The 20528-nt window shown below is 44.9% G+C and overlaps 1 protein-coding gene across 2 annotated transcripts in view; it reads left to right on the forward strand.

Annotated features, from left to right (window-relative positions):
• Positions 1-20528, forward strand: part of LOC106566803 (nucleolar protein 4-like) — a 182728-nt gene that overhangs the window by 39488 nt on the left and 122712 nt on the right. For both annotated transcript variants that reach the window (XM_014135217.3, XM_014135218.3), the window contains exon 2: positions 14395-14547. In XM_014135217.3, coding sequence (XP_013990692.3) covers positions 14395-14547 — 153 coding nt within the window. The remainder of the gene's footprint in view (positions 1-14394; positions 14548-20528) is intronic.

The following is a 20528-nucleotide window of genomic DNA, read 5'->3' on the forward strand; positions in this document are numbered from 1 at the left end:
AGCGAGCGGCACATGCAAACACACACACACACACACACACACACACACACACACACACACACACACACACACACACACACACACACACACACATAGTAATATTATTATTATGTGAAATATTATTACACACACATATATAATAAACAAGGTTCTAACAAAATTTCCATATCAACAATCAAAATGACTGAAAAATGCAGTTCAAAACACCAAAAAAGGACCGAAGGGTTGTGGGGCCCGATGGACCCAAGCCAGCTGTAGTATCCATCGTGCATGATGAATGGGCCGGAGTCTCAGGCAGCTTCACGGTCTGATGAGGGTGTGAGCTCTGAGGATCTGAGCTTGAAGTAGAAGCCACCGGTGAGGGAGACAGAACAGAGGACGAATGCGTAGGTACCTCCGGATCCGATCTCGAATCGGAAGCCCCTAGGGAAGAAAACGCCGGAACCTCTGGATCCAGGGCGGCGAAGCCATTTCTGGTCTGTGTCCTGTCCGGGCTTAACATCTCCAAGGAGGCCCCCGTTGCCAGAGGACGCTGTCTTCGACTTCTACAACAAGTGACATATCTCCATGGCTGGTTGGTAGGATCAAGAACAGCAACATCCTCCAAGTCATCCAGGAGCATACTACTAACTCCGTTCTCCAGGGAAGGGGGAGACCCTTTGAGGAGGGATCCCTGCAGAGTACCGGCCAGTCGGCTGTGGAGAGCCGACACAGGGCGACATTTCCACCAGACCAGATCGGCGTCCGGCTACTGAGGTAGAAGAGAAAGAAAAAGTAAACGGGCATGGGATCCCCAGTAGCTTGTATAGGTTCGCTACTTGTTTGCTGAGAGTAGCCACTTTGCCTCTGTAGTCCTCTGCAAGCAAACAGTTGCTGCATTGAAAGTCTGGGCAGTCCACATTGTCCTGGAATAAAGCACAATAAACACAGCTCCTGCAGCGTTGTAGGCTGCCTACATGGGTGGAGAATAAAGTGGCAGTTAACTTGAAATATGAAATTAACTTAAATATGATTACACTGTAGTTTACTGCAGTGTCTGTAAATAAATATTGATAATGGAAAGAAGTGGAAGGGGCTCAACCAACGTGAGTCGAAGTGTAATCAGAAAATGTAATCATCATTGAAAAGGAAAAGGCACAACGCACACAGAGGTTAGGATACTATGGTGAGCGAGTGTTGCGCCTTTTCATTTTCAATAAATATTGATTACCCATTTATTTGTGTCTGCCTGCAAAAGGTAGCAAGTGTCGCTGTCATCATTCTTGCTGCTTCCAGTTCAGTGGTCATACCTGCAAGAACAGGTGCGCGTGTGGTCTCAATTAAATAGAGTAGACTATAGCCTATGTATGGGCAGAGAAGCACGGGCAATTATCTTTCCAAGAAAATGTACTTCCTAAATAGGCCTATGATTAGACTATAGTTTACTACATTGCCTAGAAATAGGCTTAAATATTGGTCACCCATATTTCTCCATCTTCCCACTCCTAAAAGGTAGCCTATAAAAAAATATTTTCAGAAAGTGCAAGTCTCTCCGACTCTGCTCTCTTCAAACTACATCTAGCATATTGGCTGATATAGCCCAGTAATACAATATAAGGGCGCAAAATTGATGAGACCATGGCTGCGTCACATACGCCTAAAATATCATTGCAGGATTGTGGTTGGGTTTGGGACCAGTTCTTGCGGGTGGGAGTCGGACAGAAAGCCAGCGGGTGGGAGTCGGACAGAAAGCCAGCGGGTAGGAGTCGGACAGAAAGCCAGCGGGTAGGAGTCGGACAGAAAGCCAGCGGGTAGCAGTCGGACAGAAAGCCAGCGGGTAGGAGTCGGACAGAAAGCCAGCGGGTAGGAGTCGGACAGAAAGCCAGCGGGTAGGGGCGGGAGCGGGTTGAATAAATCTATCCCGCCTCTGTTAGAGCTGTTTATTACTGTGTTAGTGTGAAAAGTAGAGAATTAGCTAGGGAAACTGACAGATTAATAATGTTACATTGCAAAACGGACTAATAAAAATCAAATTGCACTGAAAAAGCTTCAGAATATCAATCTTCAATCGTTTGGCCGTCTTCGTTTGATTCAGGTCTAGTGTGATTGAGGCAAAAATAATAGCTAACGTTAGCCACATTTTGTCCAGTTCTCTCTCTAACAGTATATCAACTGGCGAAAGCTAGCCAACTTCTTTTACTTCTGAAATGGGACAAAGGCTTCAAAACATTTCCGTACAATCAACAGCTGTTAGATAGTAATAATAGCCTCCTCATATCGCTATCTGACAGATAAATAGAGGCTAGAGCTGACCTGGCTGTGGTAGCTACTAGCTAGCGTAGCTTATTCATTCACCTCGTCAGTCGAGAGGGGATGAAACATTAGCTAACGTTACATGTCAGTTACTAGCTCAGCACTGCAAATAAACACACTTTTTTTTCCTGTTAAATTAAACAGCAGTTACCTTGCCAGCTACATCAGTCAACTAAAGTGTAGCCAGTTTCTGCTCTGCTTGCTTTTACAACTTGGTGAAAGAGTGCAACACATACACACTGAACTATACTCAACTCTCCCGTGCTGGTCCAGCCAGCTGTCCAGAAGCTTTGCCTTCACACAGCCTGTCAGCCCAGTCTGCGGTGTCCACGGTCCTAAATCCAGCTGGTTGAACACTCCAAACATCCTACCTGACCGCTCGGAGGCGTCTGCATGGTCCTAAAGCTGCTATCGTCCCGGGCCGCTGTTGTTGCTGCTTTCGTATCACTTTGCAAAGATAAAACTGTGGGGGACAAAAATGCAATTTCAGAATGTGTGGGGGACATGACCCCCTGTCCCCAGTGAAAGTTGCGACCCTGCTGGTATGTGTGTATAAATGGGTGTGTGTAGGCTGCTTGCACCCTATCTGTACATAGACTACATATTTATGTATGTGTATGTACAGTATATGTTTGTATTGTCATGTGTGGCATGCATGCAGTAGGGCAGGCAGCTTTGCCATAGCCCTCTCTCCCCTCTCCCTCTCTCTCTTTGCTGTGACTTTGACCTCATCGCCAGGGAGGCAGGAAGTGGGGGGTTGGTGGTGGTAGGGAGGTGGTGCCTGCTGTCCTGTCTGCTGTGCCATAAGGTGCAACTCACCCCTGCCCCCCATCGCCCCCCTCCGTGCCCCACATATATCCGTGCGCAGCGGTTTCTGCTGTCGCACATGCTATCGTCCCGGGCCACTGCTGTGCCCTACAACCGTTTGGGGATGGGGGGGTGATTTGCGTCATAATGTGTCCCAGGCAGTCACGGGTAGTGGGCAGACAGGCTGGCAGCCCACGTGCCATTGCCTAGTAGTCATCTCCTGGAGGTAGTGTGGTGTGGTGGTGTGGGCCAGTGCAGTCCTCTCCTCTGACCTTCCTGTAGAGGGCATTACTGCTGGAGCTGGCACAGGGTCATGCCATGGAGCCTTAGAAGCTATAAAGCATGGTTATATTCATTATGACACACTGTAGCAAAACGTTTTGCAATGGCAAACAAAAATGTGTGCTTCTTATTGGACAAGTTTAGGTTGTCCGTCTTTGTTTCAGACTGGTTTCTTCTGTTTGGTGTTCATCAATTGAAGAGTCACCTGAAGCTTGAGCTGAATGGGAGATGCAGTAAAGGAATGCAGTGCTGAGGCAGAGGGCTCATAGTGAGGTCGACTGGCTACTACTCTGAACTGTGTGTGGTGAGCTTTCTGGCGTCGAGAGCTGCTGAGGCGTCAACCAAGTTGGTGCCATACATTGTGAAGGAGAAGTCCAGTAGCTACATGACTCAAGCTGGTTCCCAGAGTAGCTCTCTACATGATCGTCACCAGATTCTTCATCAACCATCTCCCTGACCACCTTCCTCTGATCAAGCCATGAACTGTCCCTCTCCATCTTTGGAGGATGCATGCACTCAATGACTTGGCCTCTATTGGTTGACCTAACTAATTATAGCTAGCTATTCAGGATGATGTATTGGTTGACCTAGCTAATAATACTAAGCTATTCATGATAATGTATTGGTTGACCTAACTAACTATTGCTAGCTATTCATGATGATGTATTGGTTGACCTAGCTAATTATAGCTAGCTACTCATTTTATTTTTTTATTTCACCTTTATTTAACCAGGAAGGCCAGTTGAGAACAAGTTCTTATTTACAACTGCGACCTGGCCAAGATAAAGCATAGCAGTGCGACAAAAACAACAACACAGAGTTACACATAAACAAACGTACAGTCAATAACACAAAAGAAAAGAAAAATAGAAAGATCTATGTACAATGTGTGCAAATGTAGAAGAGTAGGGAGGTAGGCAATAAATAGGCCATAGAGGTGAAAATAATTACAATTTAGGATTAATACTGGAGTGATATATGTGCAGATGATGATGTGCAAGAAGAGATACTGGGGTGCGAAAGAGCAAGAGGGTGAGTAATAATATGGGGATGAGGTAGTCGGGTGTGCTATTTACAGATTGGCTGTGTACAGGTACAGTGATCGGTAAGCTGCTCTGACAGCTGATGCTTAAAGTTAGAGAAGGAGATATAAGACAGCGGTTATCTCAGCTTCAGAGATTTTTGCAATTCGTTCCAGTCATTGGCAGCAGAGAACTGGAAGGAAAGGCGGCCAAAGGAAGTATACTCATCTCATATGTATATACTGTACTCTATACCATCTACTGCATCTTGTCTATGCCGTTCGGCCATCGCTCATCCATATATTTATATGTACATATTCTTATTCAATCCTTTACACTTGTGTGTAAAAGGTAGTTGTTGTGAAATTGTTAGATTACTTGTTAGATATTACTGCATGGTTGGAACTAGAAGCACAAGCATTTCGCTACACTCACATTAACATCTGCTAACCATGTGTATGTGACCAACAAAATTTGATTTGATTTGGCTTTGGGGATGACCAGTGCAATATACCTGCTGGAGCGCGTACTACAGGTGGGTGATGCTATGGTGACCAGTGAGCTGAGATAAGGCGGGGCTTTACCTAACAAAGACTTACAGATGACCTGGAGCAAGTGGGTTTGGCGATGGATATGTAGTGAGGGCCAGCCAATGAGAGCATAGAGGTCACAGTGGTGGGTAGTATATGGGGCTTTGGTGATAAAATGAATGGCTTACATTCAGTTTGCTGAGTAGAGTGTTGGGGGCTATTTTGTAAATGACATTGCCGAAGTCAAGGATCGGTAGGATAGTCAGTTTTACTAGATTATGTTCTTCAGCATGAGTGAAGGAGGCTTTGTTGCGAAATAGGAAGCCAATTCTAGATTTAATTTTGGATTGGAGATGCTTAATGTGAGTCTGGAAGGAGAGTTTACAGTCTAAACAGACACCTAGGTATTTGTAGTTGTCCACATATTCTAGGTCAGAATCGTCCAGAGTAGTGATGCTAGTCGGGCGGGAGGGTGCGGACAGCAATCGGTTGAAGAGCATGCACTTAGTTTTACTTGCATTTAAAAGCAGTTGGAGGCCACGGAAGGAGTGTTGTATGGCGTTGAAGCTCGTTTGGAGGTTTGTTAGCACAGTGTCCAAAGAAGGGCCAGATGTATACAGAATTGTGTCGTCTTTGTAGAGGTGGATCAGAGAATCACCAGCAGCAAGAGCGACATCATTGATATATATACAGAGAAAAGAGTCAGCCCGAGAATTGAGCCCTGTGGCACCCCCATGGAGACTGCCATAGGTCCGGACAACAGGCCCTCCGATTTGACACACTTAACTCTATCTGAGAAGTAGTTGGTGAACCAGGCGAGGCAGTCATTTGAGAAGCCAAGGCTATTGAGTCTGCCGATAAGAATGCTGTGATTGACAGAGTCGAAAGCCTTGGCCAGGTCGATGAAGACGGCTGCACACTACTGTCTTTTATCAATGGAGGTTATGATATCGTTTAGGACCTTGAGCGTGGCTGAGGTGCACCCATGACCAGCTCGGAAACCAGATTGCATAGTGGAGAAGGTACGGTGGGATTCGAAATGGCCGGTGATCTGTTTATTAACTTGGCTTTCGAAGATTTTAGAAAGGCAGGGCAGGATGGATATAGGTCTATAACAGTTTGGGTCTAAGGTGTCTCACCCTTTGAAGATTGGGATGACCACGGCAGCTTTCCAATCTTTGGGGATCTCAGATGGTATGAAAGAGAGATTGATTAGGCTAGTATTAGGGGTTGCAACAATTTCGGCAGATAATTTTAGAAAGAGAGGGTCCAGATTGTCTAGCCCAGTTGATTTGTAGGGATCCAGATTTTGCAGCTCTTTCAGAACATCAGATGTTTGGATTTGGGTGAAGGAGAAGCAGGGGGTGGGTAAGTTGCTGCAGGGGGTGCTGAGGTGTTGGCCGGGGTAGGGGTAGCCAGGTGGAAAGCATGGCCAGCAGTGGAAAAATGCTTATTGAAATGATCGATTATTGTAGATTTATCGGTGGTGACAGTGTTTCCTATCCTCTGTGCAGTGGACAGCTGGGAGGAGGTGCTCTTATTCTCCATGGACATTACAGTGTCTCAAAACTTTTTGGAATTAGTGCTACAGGAAGCAAATTTCTGATTGAAAAAGCTAGCCTTAGCATTCCTATCTGACTGAGTATATTGGTTCCTGACTTCCCTGAAGAATTGCATATCGTGGGGGCTATTTGATGCTAATGCAGAATGCCACAGGATGTTTTTGTGCTGGTTAAGGGCAGTCAAGTCGGGGGTGAATCAAGGGCTATATCTGTTCTTAGTTCTACATTTTTTTGAATGGAGCATGCTTATTTAAGCTGGAGAGGAAAGCACTTTTGAAGAGCAACCAGGCATCCTCTACTGACGGGATGAGGTCGATATCCTTCCAAGATACCTGGGCCAGGTCGGTTAGAAAGGCCTGTTCGCTGAAGTGTTTTAGGGAGCGTTTGACAGTGATGAGGGGTGGTCGTTTGACCGCGGACCCATTACGCACGCAGGCAATGAGGCAGTGATCGCTGAGATCCTGGTTGAAGACAGCAGAGGTGTATTTAGAGGGCAAGTTGGTCAGGATGATATCTAAGAGGGTGCTCATGGTTTCGGATTTTGGGTTGTACCTGGTAGGTTCCTTGATAATTTGTGTGAGATTGAGGGCATCTATCTTAGATTGTAGGACGGCCAGGGTGTTAAGCAAGTCCCAGTTTAGGTCACCTAACAGTACGAACTCTGAAGATAGATGGGGGGCGATCAATTCACATATGGGCACAGCTGGGGGCTGAAGGGGGTCTATAACAAGCGGCAACGGTGAGAGACTTGTTTCTGGATAGGTGGATTTTTAAAAGAAGAAGCTTGAATTGTTTGGGCACAGACCTGGATAGTATGACAGAACTCTGCAGGCTATCTCTGCAGTAGATTGCAACTCTGCCCCCTTTGGCAGTTCTATCTTGTCGGAAAATGGTATAGTTAGGGATGGAAATTTCAGGATTTTTGGTGGCCTACCTAAGCCAGGATTCAGACATAGCTAGGACATCCGGGTTGGCGGAGTGTGCTAAAGCAGTGAATAAAACAAACTTAGGGAGGAGGCTTCTAATGTTAACATCCATGAAACCAATGCTTTTACGGTTACAGAAGTCAACAAATGAGAGCGCCTGGGGAATGGGAGTGATGCTGGGGGCTGCAGGGCCTGGGTTAACCTCTACATCACCAGAGGAACAAAGGAGGAGTAGGATAAGAGTACGGCTAAAGGCTAAAAGAACTGGTCGTCTAGTGTGTTCGGAACAGAGAATAAAGGGGCAGGTTTCTGGGCACGGAAGGATAGATTCAAGGCATAATGTACAGACAAGGGTATGGTAGGATGTGAGTACAGTGGAGGTAAACCTTGGCATTGAGTGACGATGAGAGGTTTTGTCTCTAGGAGCACCATTTAAGCCAGGTGCGGTCACTGCATGTGTGGGGGGTGGAACAACAGGGCTAGCTAAGGTATATAGAGCAGGGCTGGAGGCTCTACAGTGAAATAAGACAAAAATTACTAATCAAAACAGCAATAGACAAGGCATATTGACGTTAGGGAGAGGCATGTGTAGTCGAGTAATCATAGGGTCCAGTGAGTATCTAGGCGAGCTGGAGTCACGGAGATTCAGACAGCTAGCAGGCCGGGGCTAGCAGCAGGCTAGCAGATGGGCCTTAGTGGGACGTCGCAATGGGGGAGCCTGTTGAAATCCCCTCGGACGGTTACGTCGGCAGACCAGTCGTGATGGATCGGCGGGGCTCCGTGTCGGCAGCAAAGGGTCCAGGCCAATTGGTAAAAGAGGTATTGAAGCCCAGGGATTATCTGATGGTGGAAGCGGTGCGTAACTGGCTGCAGGGAAGTCAGGCGCAGGAGAGCAGAAATGGGTAACAGCCGGAGCACTTTAATGATGCAAAAACAAACAGCACCCAGAACAGCAAAATACTGGTTGAAACAACCCGTCGCCAACCAGTCAGAAATGTACAAACACTTACAACAAACAATTCCACACACAGACATGGGGGGAACAGAGGGTATTATACATGTCAAATAATGAGGGAATGGAAACCAGGTGTGTGGGAAAACAAGACAAAACAAATGGAAAATGAAAGGTGGATCGGCGATGGCTAGAAGACCGGTGACGTCGACCGCTGAACGCCGCTCGAACAAGGAGAGGAACCGACTTCGGCGGAAGTCGTGAGAGATGGATTTCTTGCGCTATCCGGGAGATGGGCCTAGCTCGAGGCTAACTCCAGGCTAACTGGTGTTCGCTTCGGGACAGAAAACCCCTCGGACAGTTACGTCGGTAGACCAGTCGTGATGGATTGGCGGGGCTCCGTGTCGGCAACAAAGGGTCCAGACTCATGATGATATATTGGTTGACCTAGCTAATTATAGCTAGGCTACTCATGATGATGTATTGGTTGACCTAACTAACTATAGCTAGCTATTCATGATGATGTATTGGTTAACCTAACTAACTATAGCTAGCTACTCATGATGTATTAGTTGACTTAGCTAACTATAGCTAGCTACTCATGATGATGTATCGGTTGACCTAGCTAATTATAGCTAGCTATTCATGATGATGTATTGGTTGACCTAGCTAACTATAGCTAGCTATTCATGATGTATTGGTTGGCCTAGTTAATTATAGCTAGCTATTCATGATGATGCATTGGTTGACCTAGCTAACTATAGCTAGCTACTCATGATGATGTATTGCTTGTTTGTTTTTTGCTTTTGAAGCGCTTTGAGATTCTTATGAAAAGCGCTATAGTAATATATTATTATCATTATTAATACACGTCCATGCATGTCTGAGGACATCGGGAGATGACATGGAAATCGGTCACTGGGAGCAACAGTGCTGTTACCTTCAAGTAGGCTTTGCTAGGGTGTTGTTGATGGTATTGGCGGATGGGCGTAAGCATTTGCCCCGAAATTTGACATTTGGTGCAACTTTGAAATTTGACGTTTGAAAAGCATGGATGAACGACTAATTCTGACGTGAGACTGTGAGAGTTTGTTGTGAATAAGACCCAGGGCTAGCCTATGTTAATGATCAATGTTATCTTTAATGGGCCATGCGGATTATTTACAGTGAGGGAAAAAAGTATTTGATCCCCTGCTGATTTTGTACGTTTGCCCACTGACAAAGAAATTATCAGTCTATAATTTTAATGGTAGGTTTATTTGAACAGTGAGAGACAGAATAACAACAAAAAAATTTAAGAAAAACGCATGTCAAAATGTTATAAATTGATTTGCATTTTAATGAGGGAAATAAGTATTTGACCCCCTCTCAATCAGAAAGATTTCTGGCTCCCAGGTGTCTATACAGGTAACGAGCTGAGATTAGGAGCACACTCTTAAAGGGAGTGCTCCTAATCTCAGTTTGTTACCTGTATAAAAGACACCTGTCCACAGAAGCAATCAATCAATCAATCAATCAATCAGATTCCAAACTCTCCACCATGACCAAGACCAAAGAGCTCTCCAAGGATGTCAGGGACAAGATTGTAGACCTACACAAGGCTGGAATGGGCTACAAGACCATCGCCAAGCAGCTTGGTGAGAAGGTGACAGAATTTGGTGCAATTATTCGCAAATGGAAGAAACACAAAATAATTGTCAATCTCCCTCGGCCTGGGGCTCCATGCAAGATCTCACCTCGTGGAGTTGCAAGGATCATGAGAACGGTGAGGAATCAGCCCAGAACTACACGGGAGGGTCTTGTCAATGATCTCAAGGCAGCTGGGACCATAGTCACCAAGAAAACAATTGGTAACACACTACGCCGTGAAGGACTGAAATCCTGCAGCGCCCGCAAGGTCCCCCTGCTCAAGAAAGCACATATACATGCCCGTCTGAAGTTTGCCAATGAACGTCTGAATGATTCAGAGGACAACTGGGTGAAAGTGTTGTGGTCAGATGAGACCAAAATGGAGCTCTTTGGCGTCAACTCAACTCGCCGTGTTTGGAGGAGGAGGAATGCTGCCTATGACCCCAAGAATACCATCCCCACCGTCAAACATGGAGGTGGAAACATTATGCTTTGGGGGTGTTTTTCTGCTAAGGGGACAGGACAACTTCACCGCATCAAAGGGACGATGGACGGGGCCATGTACCGTCAAATCTTGGGTGAGAACCTTCTTCCCTCAGCCAGGGCATTGAAAATGGGTCGTGGATGGGTATTCCAGCATGACAATGACCCAAAACACACGGCCAAAGCAACAAAGGAGTGGCTCAAGAAGAAGCACATTAAGGTCCTGGAGTGGCCTAGCCAGTCTCCAGACCTCAATCCCATAGAAAATCTGTGGAGGGAGCTGAAGGTTCGAGTTGCCAAACGTCAGCCTCGAAACCTTAATGACTTGGAGAAGATCTGCAAAGAGGAGTGGGACAAAATCCCTCCTGAGATGTTTGCAAACCTGGTGGCCAACTACAAGAAACATCTGACCTCTGTGATTGCCAACAAGGGTTTTGCCATCAAGTACTAAATCATGTTTTGCAGAGGGGTCAAATACTTATTTCCCTCATTAAAATGCAAATCATTTTATAACATTTTTGACATGCGTTTTTCTGGATTTTTTTGTGGTTATTCTGTCTCTCACTGTTCAAATAAACCTACCATTAAAATGATAGACTGATAATTTCTTTGTCAGTGGGCAAACGTACAAAATCAGCAGGGGATCAAATACTTTTTTCCCTCACTGTATAGAGTAATCAACAACAGCCACCTTGTCCCACCGATGCCTCTACCTTTCGATGAGAAATAACATCTTCATCCTCATCATCATCACCATTGTTTGAATGGCATTACGGTGACCATGAAGGGAGCTGGTGCTTTAGAAGCATGCAGCCCTCTCTGCTCTGCACGCTGCTCCATGCTGCCATGGCAACCTTCATTACCTGCCGCTTGAGAGAGAGGTAGGGCGAGAGAGAGAGGTAGGGCTAGAGGTAGGGGGAGGGGGGTGAGTGAGTGAGTTAGTTCATTGACTCCCTGACTGTTGCTTCTGTTAAAGGTGCCCAGGGATCAATGTTTTATACAGTAATGAGGAGAGAACTACCCCGAACACAAGACACACAGACTCGGACACACACACACATCCCCCATGTTTACCTGTCACGCTCCAGTGAGTCCCACACAAAGCCAAAACGAGGGCAACAGACTAGAGGCGTGCCCAGCACCACAACACAGGACAGACAGAAACATCTCCTCAGTCCAGCTCATAGACTGGGAATATACTCACATGATGAGAGAGACTGTGGAGAGATGAGACCAAAATGTTATAGAGAGGGAGAAATAGAGACAAAATAATGAGGAAGAAACCAGAGAGAATTTGGTGTGTGTGTATTTTGGATAACGTGAAAATCTGTCAGCCCCCACACGCTGTTCATTCTGCTTGTTGTCTTTAATTCAAGTTTTACTAGGTGCAGCCTGTGTCACATGACCCGCTGCCCCACACACCTGCCCGAGAGGTTAGCTATCCGGTTGTCATGGCAGCAAGTTTTGCCTTATTGTGAGCGGAACGCTGGTTGGAACTAGAAGTGTTTTTTTCCCCCACCCTTTTTAGCGGGGAGCTGTTTGTGTTGGGTGTTGCTTTGTGCTGTTGGAGCTGGAGCTTGGAGCTCTGAAAATGAATACTGTAAAGATAGGCAAAGGATCATGATAGATTCATTGTGAATTGTGAAGATGTAAATATGAATAATTCTTAAACCACAAAATGAGAATGTAATTACTTCATTAAATGTAATGTTTTGAGCTATGCTAAACTTGAATTAGAACATGGTGTTGATAGCCTTATCAATGTTTTGTTATCACATGAATCCTTGACAACTACATACACTTAATATTGTCTACAGCAGCCTACAAATAACAGAGTTTGGTTCTACCACCTGTGGTCATTTTGAAGATCCTGAACAAAGACAAAAGAACTCACCTCTCTTACCTTCACTGTTTTTGAAATTGTGTCAGTTTGTTGACCACACACTTTGGTAGGAGGGAGAATACAATGATTGAACAGCCAGTGAAAGAAACAACCAACCAAACAATGCAATGATGAAACATACTTCAAAGAGCCATTTCTTTGTAGCGATTTAAAGTGCATTTTGTGCACCACCTGCTGTTTTACACATACTTTCTCTCTCGTGTGTGTGTGTGTGTGTGTGTGTGTGTGTGTGTGCATGCTCCTGGCAGGTATCCCCCTCCCCCTAGTACACACACAGCTCTCCACTGGCCTTGGGGGAGAATATGGAGGTTCCCAGCACCACTCTCTCTCATAGTGTGTGTGTGTGTGTGTGTGTGTGTGTGTGTGTGTGTGTGTGTGTGTGTGTGTGTGTCATGACCTTGGTAATTTTTTGTAACTTGAAAAATAAATAATAATACAAATATATATATATATATATATATATATATATATATATATGTTGTACACAATAAAGAAAATATATTACTGGTCAACTTCTAAATATTGCTCCCATGCGTTGATCGAAGCTCAGAATTTTTTTATTATTGATCTGACTGAGTTATAATCGCGCCGACATCTTTGCGAAGTCTGAGTGGAATCATGAACAGTGGTTTGTTCATTATGTTCGCCTACATCCCCCAGGTTTGCCTAAGTGATTTGCCTCACCACTCGAACTCTCTCCGCCCTCTCGCAGCACAGGCGGAGGGTCTGAAGTGAAACTAACTACTGTATCCCAGCTCGCACTCGGCTCAAGTAGCCTGGACTAGAGAGTCAGAGATGCTGATGACAGTGTGTTTGCGAGATGCCGACAAGAGCCCATTTTAAAACCGTCCCGTGACTCCTGCCGTGTCTACAGACATCCCCCAAACAAACAAAACACGACTTTCTGAGAATGAGTGCACAACTGATAAATAGTCGCTCATAGATGTCAGTCAGCCAGTCAGGTGGCTAACTGCCGGAAGACTTCTATTGCAGTAATGTTGAAGGGCTCTGGCTAGTATTACTTAGCTTATTACTTCATCCTTCTAGCTGGCTAACGTTAAACGGAGCCTACCTCAGTAGGAGCAAAATACATGCTATTAAGTTCTCTTAATAACGTTGCTTTGGAGAGAGTAGGCTACTGAGACAGACAGACAGACAGACAGACAGACAGTGATGTGGCGCTCAGTGGTGAAGCTGAGGCAGGCTGCAATGCATGCAGGAGGAAGCAGAGACAGAGAGAGGAAGCAAGTAGAAAAAGGTTAGTACAGAGCTTCCCAAACTTGGGGTCGGAGACCCATGTGGGGTCCCCTGAGAATCTGTACTAATTTTATCAAACAAGTTAGGAAAAAAAAAAGATATGTTTCAATATGAATATCTCCACATACGCTGTAGGCCTACATTAAAATGTAATCAAAATGCAAACAATACAGTTCTAAAAAACAAGTGTTTTTATCACTGATGCTATGTCAGTGTGAATCATGACTCATATTTACCCCCCTTTCAGGGGTATAACGTTACAATTGTATAGCTAATAGGCTATGTGTTTGTAGATAAATTGAGGTGAATGAACCTACAGCAGCCAAGGTGATAATGACTTGGGTCATTTTTGCTTATTTTTGCTGTTCTCCAAATACCATTTAAAATTGTTTTATTGTATAGAAATGCCTATGGACCTCATTAAAACTCAAACCCTGGTTACAGCCCTGCTCACTATTAATGGTCTTCATAAAAATGATCAATAATTTTCAGGCTTTTTTTAGTAGGAGATTTTATTGTTTTGTTAAAGAAAATTAGGGTTATCTGAACTAAAGACTGATTTTAAGAGAGCATTTTCATTTGTGTACCTATTGGGGGCTGTTAGGTTATGTGTTGGCGTAATGTGTCAGTGCTGCTTTACATAATATGGTATTGTGTGTGTATGTGTGTAGGCTTGGTGCCTTGTGCTCTAGGCCTCATCCCAATGAGCCAGTCTGCTAAAGTACCACTCGTCCTCTCCTCTCTTGCAGTGTGTGGACGGGAGCTCTGGGTCGGAATCCTCTCTGAAGAGGGTGGCAGTGGTGGAGGACTTCTTTGACATCATCTATGCCATGCACGTAGAGATCAGCACCGACCCCGGCAAAGCACCCAAACACGCCGGACAGAAGAAGACCTACAAAGCGGTGAAAATACACTCTTTATCTCTCTACCTCTCTCACACATTCCCCCTCTTTATCAAATCTAATTGTATTGGTCACATACACATGGTTAGCAGATGTTATTGCGAGTGTAGCGAAATGCTTATGCTTCTAAACTCAGCAAAAAAAGAAACGTCCTCTCACTGTCAACTGTGTTTATTTTCAGCAAACTTAACATGTGTATATATTTGTATGAACATAACAAGATTCAACAATTGAGACATAAACTGAACAAGTTCCACTGACATGTGACTAACAGAAATGGAATAATGTGTCCCTGAACAAAGGCGGGGTCATAATCAAAAGTAGCAGTGAGTATCTAGTGTGGCCACCAGCTGCATTATGTACTGCAGTGCATCTCCTCCTCATGAACTGCACCAGATTTGCCAGTTCTTGCTGTGAGATGTTACCCCACTCTTCCACCAAGGCACCTGCAAGTTCCTGGACATTTCTGGGGGGAATGGCCCTAGCCCTCACCCTCCGATCCAACAGGTCCCAGACGTGAGATCCGGGCTCTTCGCTGGCCATGGCAGAACACTGACATTCCTGTCTTGCAGGAAATCACGCACAGAACAAGCAGTATGGCTGGTGGCATTGTCTTGTTGGAGGGTCATGTCAGGATGAGCCTGCAGGAAGGGTACCACATGAGGGAGGAGGATGTCTTCCCTGTAACGCACCTCGTTGAGATTGCCTGCAATGACAACAAGCTCAGTCCGATGATGCTGTGACACACCGCCCCAGCCCATGACAGACCCTCCACCTCCAAATCGATCCCGCTGCAGAGTATAGGCTTCGATGTAACACTCATTACTTCGATGATAAACGCAAATCAGATCATCACCCCTGGTGAGACAAAACCGCAACTTGTCAGTGAAGAGCACTTTTTGTCATCTTGTCTGGTCCAGCGACGGTGGGTTTTTGGGCATAGGCGACATTTTTGCCGGTGATGTCTGGTGAGGACCTCCCTTACAACAGGCATACAAGCCCTCAGTTCAGCCTCTCTCAGCCTATTGCGGACAGTCTGAGCACTGATGGAGGGATTGTGCGTTCCTGGTGTAACTCGGGCAGTTGTTGTTGCCATCCTGTACCTGTCCCGCAGGTGTGATGTTCGGATGTACCGATCCTGTGCAGGTGTTGTTACATGTGGTCTGCCACTGCGAGGACTATCAGCTGGCTGTCCTGTCTCCCTGTAGCGCTGTCTTAGCCATCTCACAGTACGGACATTGCAATGTATTTCCCTGGCCACATCTGCAGTCCTCATGCCTCCTTGCAGCATGGATAAGTCATCTTCACGCAGATGAGCAGGGACCCTGGGCATCTTTCTTTTGGTGTTTTTCAGAGTCAGTAGAAAGGCCTCTTTAGTGTCCTAAGTTTTCATAACTGTAACCTTAATTGCCTACCATCTGTAAGCTGTTAGTGTCTTAAGAACCGTTCCACAGGTGCATGTTCATTAATTGTTTATGGTTCATTGAAAAAGCATGGGAACCAGTGTTTAAACCCTTTACAATGAAAATCTGTGAAGTTATTTGGATTTTTACAAATTATCTTTGAAAGACAGGGTCCTGAAAAAGGGATGTTTCTTTTTTCCTGAGTTTTGATCTGACAGTGCAGCAGTGTCTAACAGGTAATGTCTAACAAATTCCACAACAAAACCTAACACACAATCTAGTAAAGCCGGCTGTATGTGATAACACTTAAGGTTTTCTGGGCTAACAATGTAAGAAATAATACATTAAAAATACAAAATACTGCACAGTTTCCTAAGGACTTGAAGCGAAGCTGCCATCTCTATCAGTGCCATCTTTCTTTAAAAAAAAAAATGAAAAAAACTATCTCTCACTCTTTCCTTTCACTTGATCTTTCTCTCTACCTGTATCTCAATACCTTTTACTTTATATTTCTCTCCATCTGTCTCACTCTTCCCTTTTACTCAATCTTTCTCTTCGATCACACGGTCACCCAGTGTGTCTACACCGTTATCTCTATCTTAGCCTGCTACCTCTCTCTCTCCCCTGGCTCTGTTTCTATTTGACACTCTTTTTAAATTGCCTGTCTTTATGATTATTTGGCAATATATGTTCTGTTCTCTGTTCCTCTTTCGATCTTTAGTATTCATTCCTGTTTCGTGACTTGTTTCTCTCTCTCGCCGTCCATCTGGTTTTTGGTGTTTAGACACAATCAATAACACTAACACTCACTTTCTCCTTATCCCATTAAAATGAATGGGATAGTTGAAATAGATTTGTATAATACTTCTAGACCATCCTCTGAATATTTTCTCACAAGACAGCAGGCATCACCATTGACCCAGAACATTCATGTTGGCAAATATGTATTTTTCTCTTCAGTTCATTCACTGAACCCCCAGTTCTCTCTATTTAAGATAAACTAACATATTTCATTTCCAGTCAATAATTTTCCGGCAATCTCTGTGACACTTACCGCCTCCGTAACTTCACCCCCCGTTTTTATTTTATTTTTTTACCTTACTTCATTACAAGAAAATGCTGCAACTTCGCAAGATTTTTTCATTTTGTGCGTGTGAAAGAAAACGTTTCTCACTTTAGATTGAAGGGGTCTGGCAAGGATATTAGATTCTAGCGCAAAGCTGACCTTGTGGTCGTTGGAAGAAGGTATTTCTCTCTCCCTGACAACTATTCAGCAATTCTCTCTGTGAGCGTCGCCACAGTCGCTGAAGGCCAGATGTGTAGTTTATTTAGATTAAGGGTGATGACAGCAGTGCAAAGCACACACCTGGGCAGCATTGTCCATCGTTCCTTCCTAGCTTAATTTCAAATGGGGAGATTTCAAGTCTGCCATTGGAAAATGCGCTTCCGCCCTGTACTAAAGTAATTGGGACAAAACCTTTCATTTGCCCAGTGTGTTTTATTGGGATACTTTGCCATCTCAATTGGTGATACTGCCCTCTTCTGGTTGAACATGGTAACTAAATATTCACCCCAGTACTGTACAGAACATGTACTTTCCTTTTTAGGATTTATTTTCACTTCTATTGGATAAGAATGAAATGATAGAATATCAGTATAACATTAGTAGTGAGTGAACAGAGCTGGGACTGTGTAATGAACAGAATACTTCATCTTTTTTTCACTGCTTATTTACTGTATTTTTGCTCTGCCCGCTGCCATGGCTTCCAAGGTACTTTATCACACAGTGGGCCATGAAATGTTTATTACACACACACCCACACACACACTCTGCAGGACACATGACTGGTTGTCCCTATCCTTCATTGGCAGTCCTGCTCAGCCAACATGCTGCCTGCTTCTCCTCTCTGTCCCCCTCTGTCCCCCTTTATGCTTCTCCAGAACAGATAGACAGAGCTGCATTGGTGGCCCAGGGCAGACCCACCGCCACAGGCCCTTTCCAGACCCACGGTCCTACTCTGTAGGCTACATGGCTCGCTTTCTGAGATTCTATTGGGACTGGGAGAACAATGGCGGTGGTAGCTAGCCTGTCGTCACACAAAGAGCGTCAACCCCTCTGGGGGGAGTCACTGCCTCGCCCCACAATCCCCTCCTATGACCGTAACTAGATATGAGGGCACAAAGGCTTGTACCTCTGTAATCTGTAATTTTTCTAATTAAAAACAAATATATATTTTAAATCTATATGTTGAACACAATAAAGAAAATCAATTAAGGGTCAACATCGAAATATTTCTCCCAGCATTTCTCCAAGCTCAGAACGCTTATATTCTTGATCTGACTGCCTGCCTCTGTGAACGAGTGGAATCATGAACAGTGGTTGGTTTGTTATGTTTACCTGCATCCCCCAGATTTGCCTTTTAGCAGCACATTCACCACTCTATCAAATGGCTAACTCCACCCTCTCGCGGCCCAGGCCAAGGGCCTGAGATGTGAAACGAAGTACACCAGGTCGCACTGGGATCAAGTAGCCTAGCCAACTAGAGAGTCAGAGATGCTGACGACTGTGTTTGCGAGATGCCGGACAAATGGGAATGTTTAAACCTTCCTGCGACTCCTGCCATGTCTACAGACATCCCCCAAACAAACACATAGCAACTCTCTGAGAATGAGTGCACCACAGGGGGCTGCTGAGGGGAGGGCGGCTCATAATAATGGCCAGAACGGAGCAAATAGAATGGTATCATTCCACTTATTCCGCTCCAGCCATTACCACGAGCCCGTCCTCCCCAATTAAGGTGCCACCAACCTCCTGTGGAGTGCACAACTGGTAAATAGTCGCATATAGATATGTCAGTCAGTCAGGTGGCTAACTGCTGGCAGAGACTTCTATTGCAGTAACCTTGAAGTGCTCTGGCTAGTAATACTTAGCCAGCTAGAAGGATGAAGAAAGAAGCTAATGTTAAATGGAGCCTACCTCAGCAGGAGCAGAAAATATGTTATTACATTCTCCTAATTACTTTGCTTTACAGAGAGTAGGTTATTGAGACAGACAGTGATGTGGCGCTCAGTGGTGAGGCTGAGGCAGGCTGCAATGCATGCAGGAGGAAGCAGAGACAGAGCGAGAGGAAGCAAGCAGAGAGAGAGGTTAGTTTATTGGTTCCCAAACTTGGGGTCGGAGACCCATGTGGGTTCCCCTGAGAAAATCTGTACTAATCTTATCAAACAAGTTAGGAACTTAAAAAAAAAAGTTATTTTTCAATATCAATTTCTCCACATGGCCTATCGTCCATATAGGCCTACATTAAAATACAATCGAAATGCAAACAATACAGTTCTAAAAAACAAGCGTTTTTATCACTGATGCTATGTCAGTGTGAATCATGACTCATATTTCCCCCCTTTCAGGGGTATAACGTTACAATTGTATAGCTAATAGGCTATGTGTTTGTAGATAAACTGAGGTGAATGAACCTACAGCAGCCAAGGTGATAATGACTCGGGTCATTTTTGCTTGTTTTTGCTGTTCTCCAAATACCATTTGAAATTGTTTTATTGTATCGAAATGCAGTAAATGAGCTTCAACTTTCAGTGAGGTCCCTTTTCGGACCTTTTCGAACCTCTCTAAAACCCTCTAGATCACCCCTCACTCCCCTCCTCCCCACCCTCATTTTACAACCGTCACCTCTCTGGCCAGGATGTTTGTTAGAGGGAAGGGGGTGTGTATTTTCTCCTGCTCCCAGCTCACCACAGAGGGCGGAGTGATAGAGGGAGGCTAGTTTGAGAGAGAGGGGGAGGAAAGGATGACTGCAGGGACAGCGTGAAAAAAGTAAAGATCGGAAGGTGACAGCAAGGGCAGGAGAACGGAGAATACATTGAAAGTTCTCCTAGAGATAATCTGGTGTCACCAGGCTACCTTGCAAAAATGATAGACTGTGCAAACTGTTCATCAAAATTCATCAAAAAGTTAGCTTATAACAGTGAACCTTTTTTGTAGGATACACATAAGGAAATTCTAGGTCTTGTGGCATATTTTGGTTAAACTATGCCCAATTCAATGGAATTGCAACCCTCTGCATGCACAGTGCATTCTTCCATCACATGTGCAGCTGACTCTCAAGATCTTGCACACTAATTAGATGCTATTAAGCCCACACTATTACAAGGACTACATGCTTTCTGGTAAGTTTTGATTACAATACTGGGTGAAGTGAATATATTTTATATGACATACATGTAATGGTTTCGGTAGTCGTGTAGGAGGAATGAGGCGCAGGAAGCAGCGAACACAGGGTAGCGGTGTTTTTAATAACACTGGAGATAAACAAAAGTTCCCAAACATAGGGAATAAATACAAATAGGCGACAAGGCAAAGCCGACGAACAACACGTCGTCAATGAACAAAATTAATCCCGCACAAACAACGGACGGGCCAGCTAAACTAAATACCCCCTCTAATAGCTAATTGGCCACAGGTGCCCAAAACCAAAAAGGGGATCAGTGGCAGCTAATAGGCCGGTGACGACGACCGCCGAGCGCCACCCGAGCAGGAGGGGGCGCCACCGTCGGTGGGAATCG

The sequence above is a fragment of the Salmo salar genome, chromosome 13 (assembly GCF_965601325.2).
Source record: "Salmo salar chromosome 13, fSalSal1, whole genome shotgun sequence".
Classification (NCBI taxonomy): Eukaryota; Metazoa; Chordata; class Actinopteri; order Salmoniformes; family Salmonidae; genus Salmo; species Salmo salar.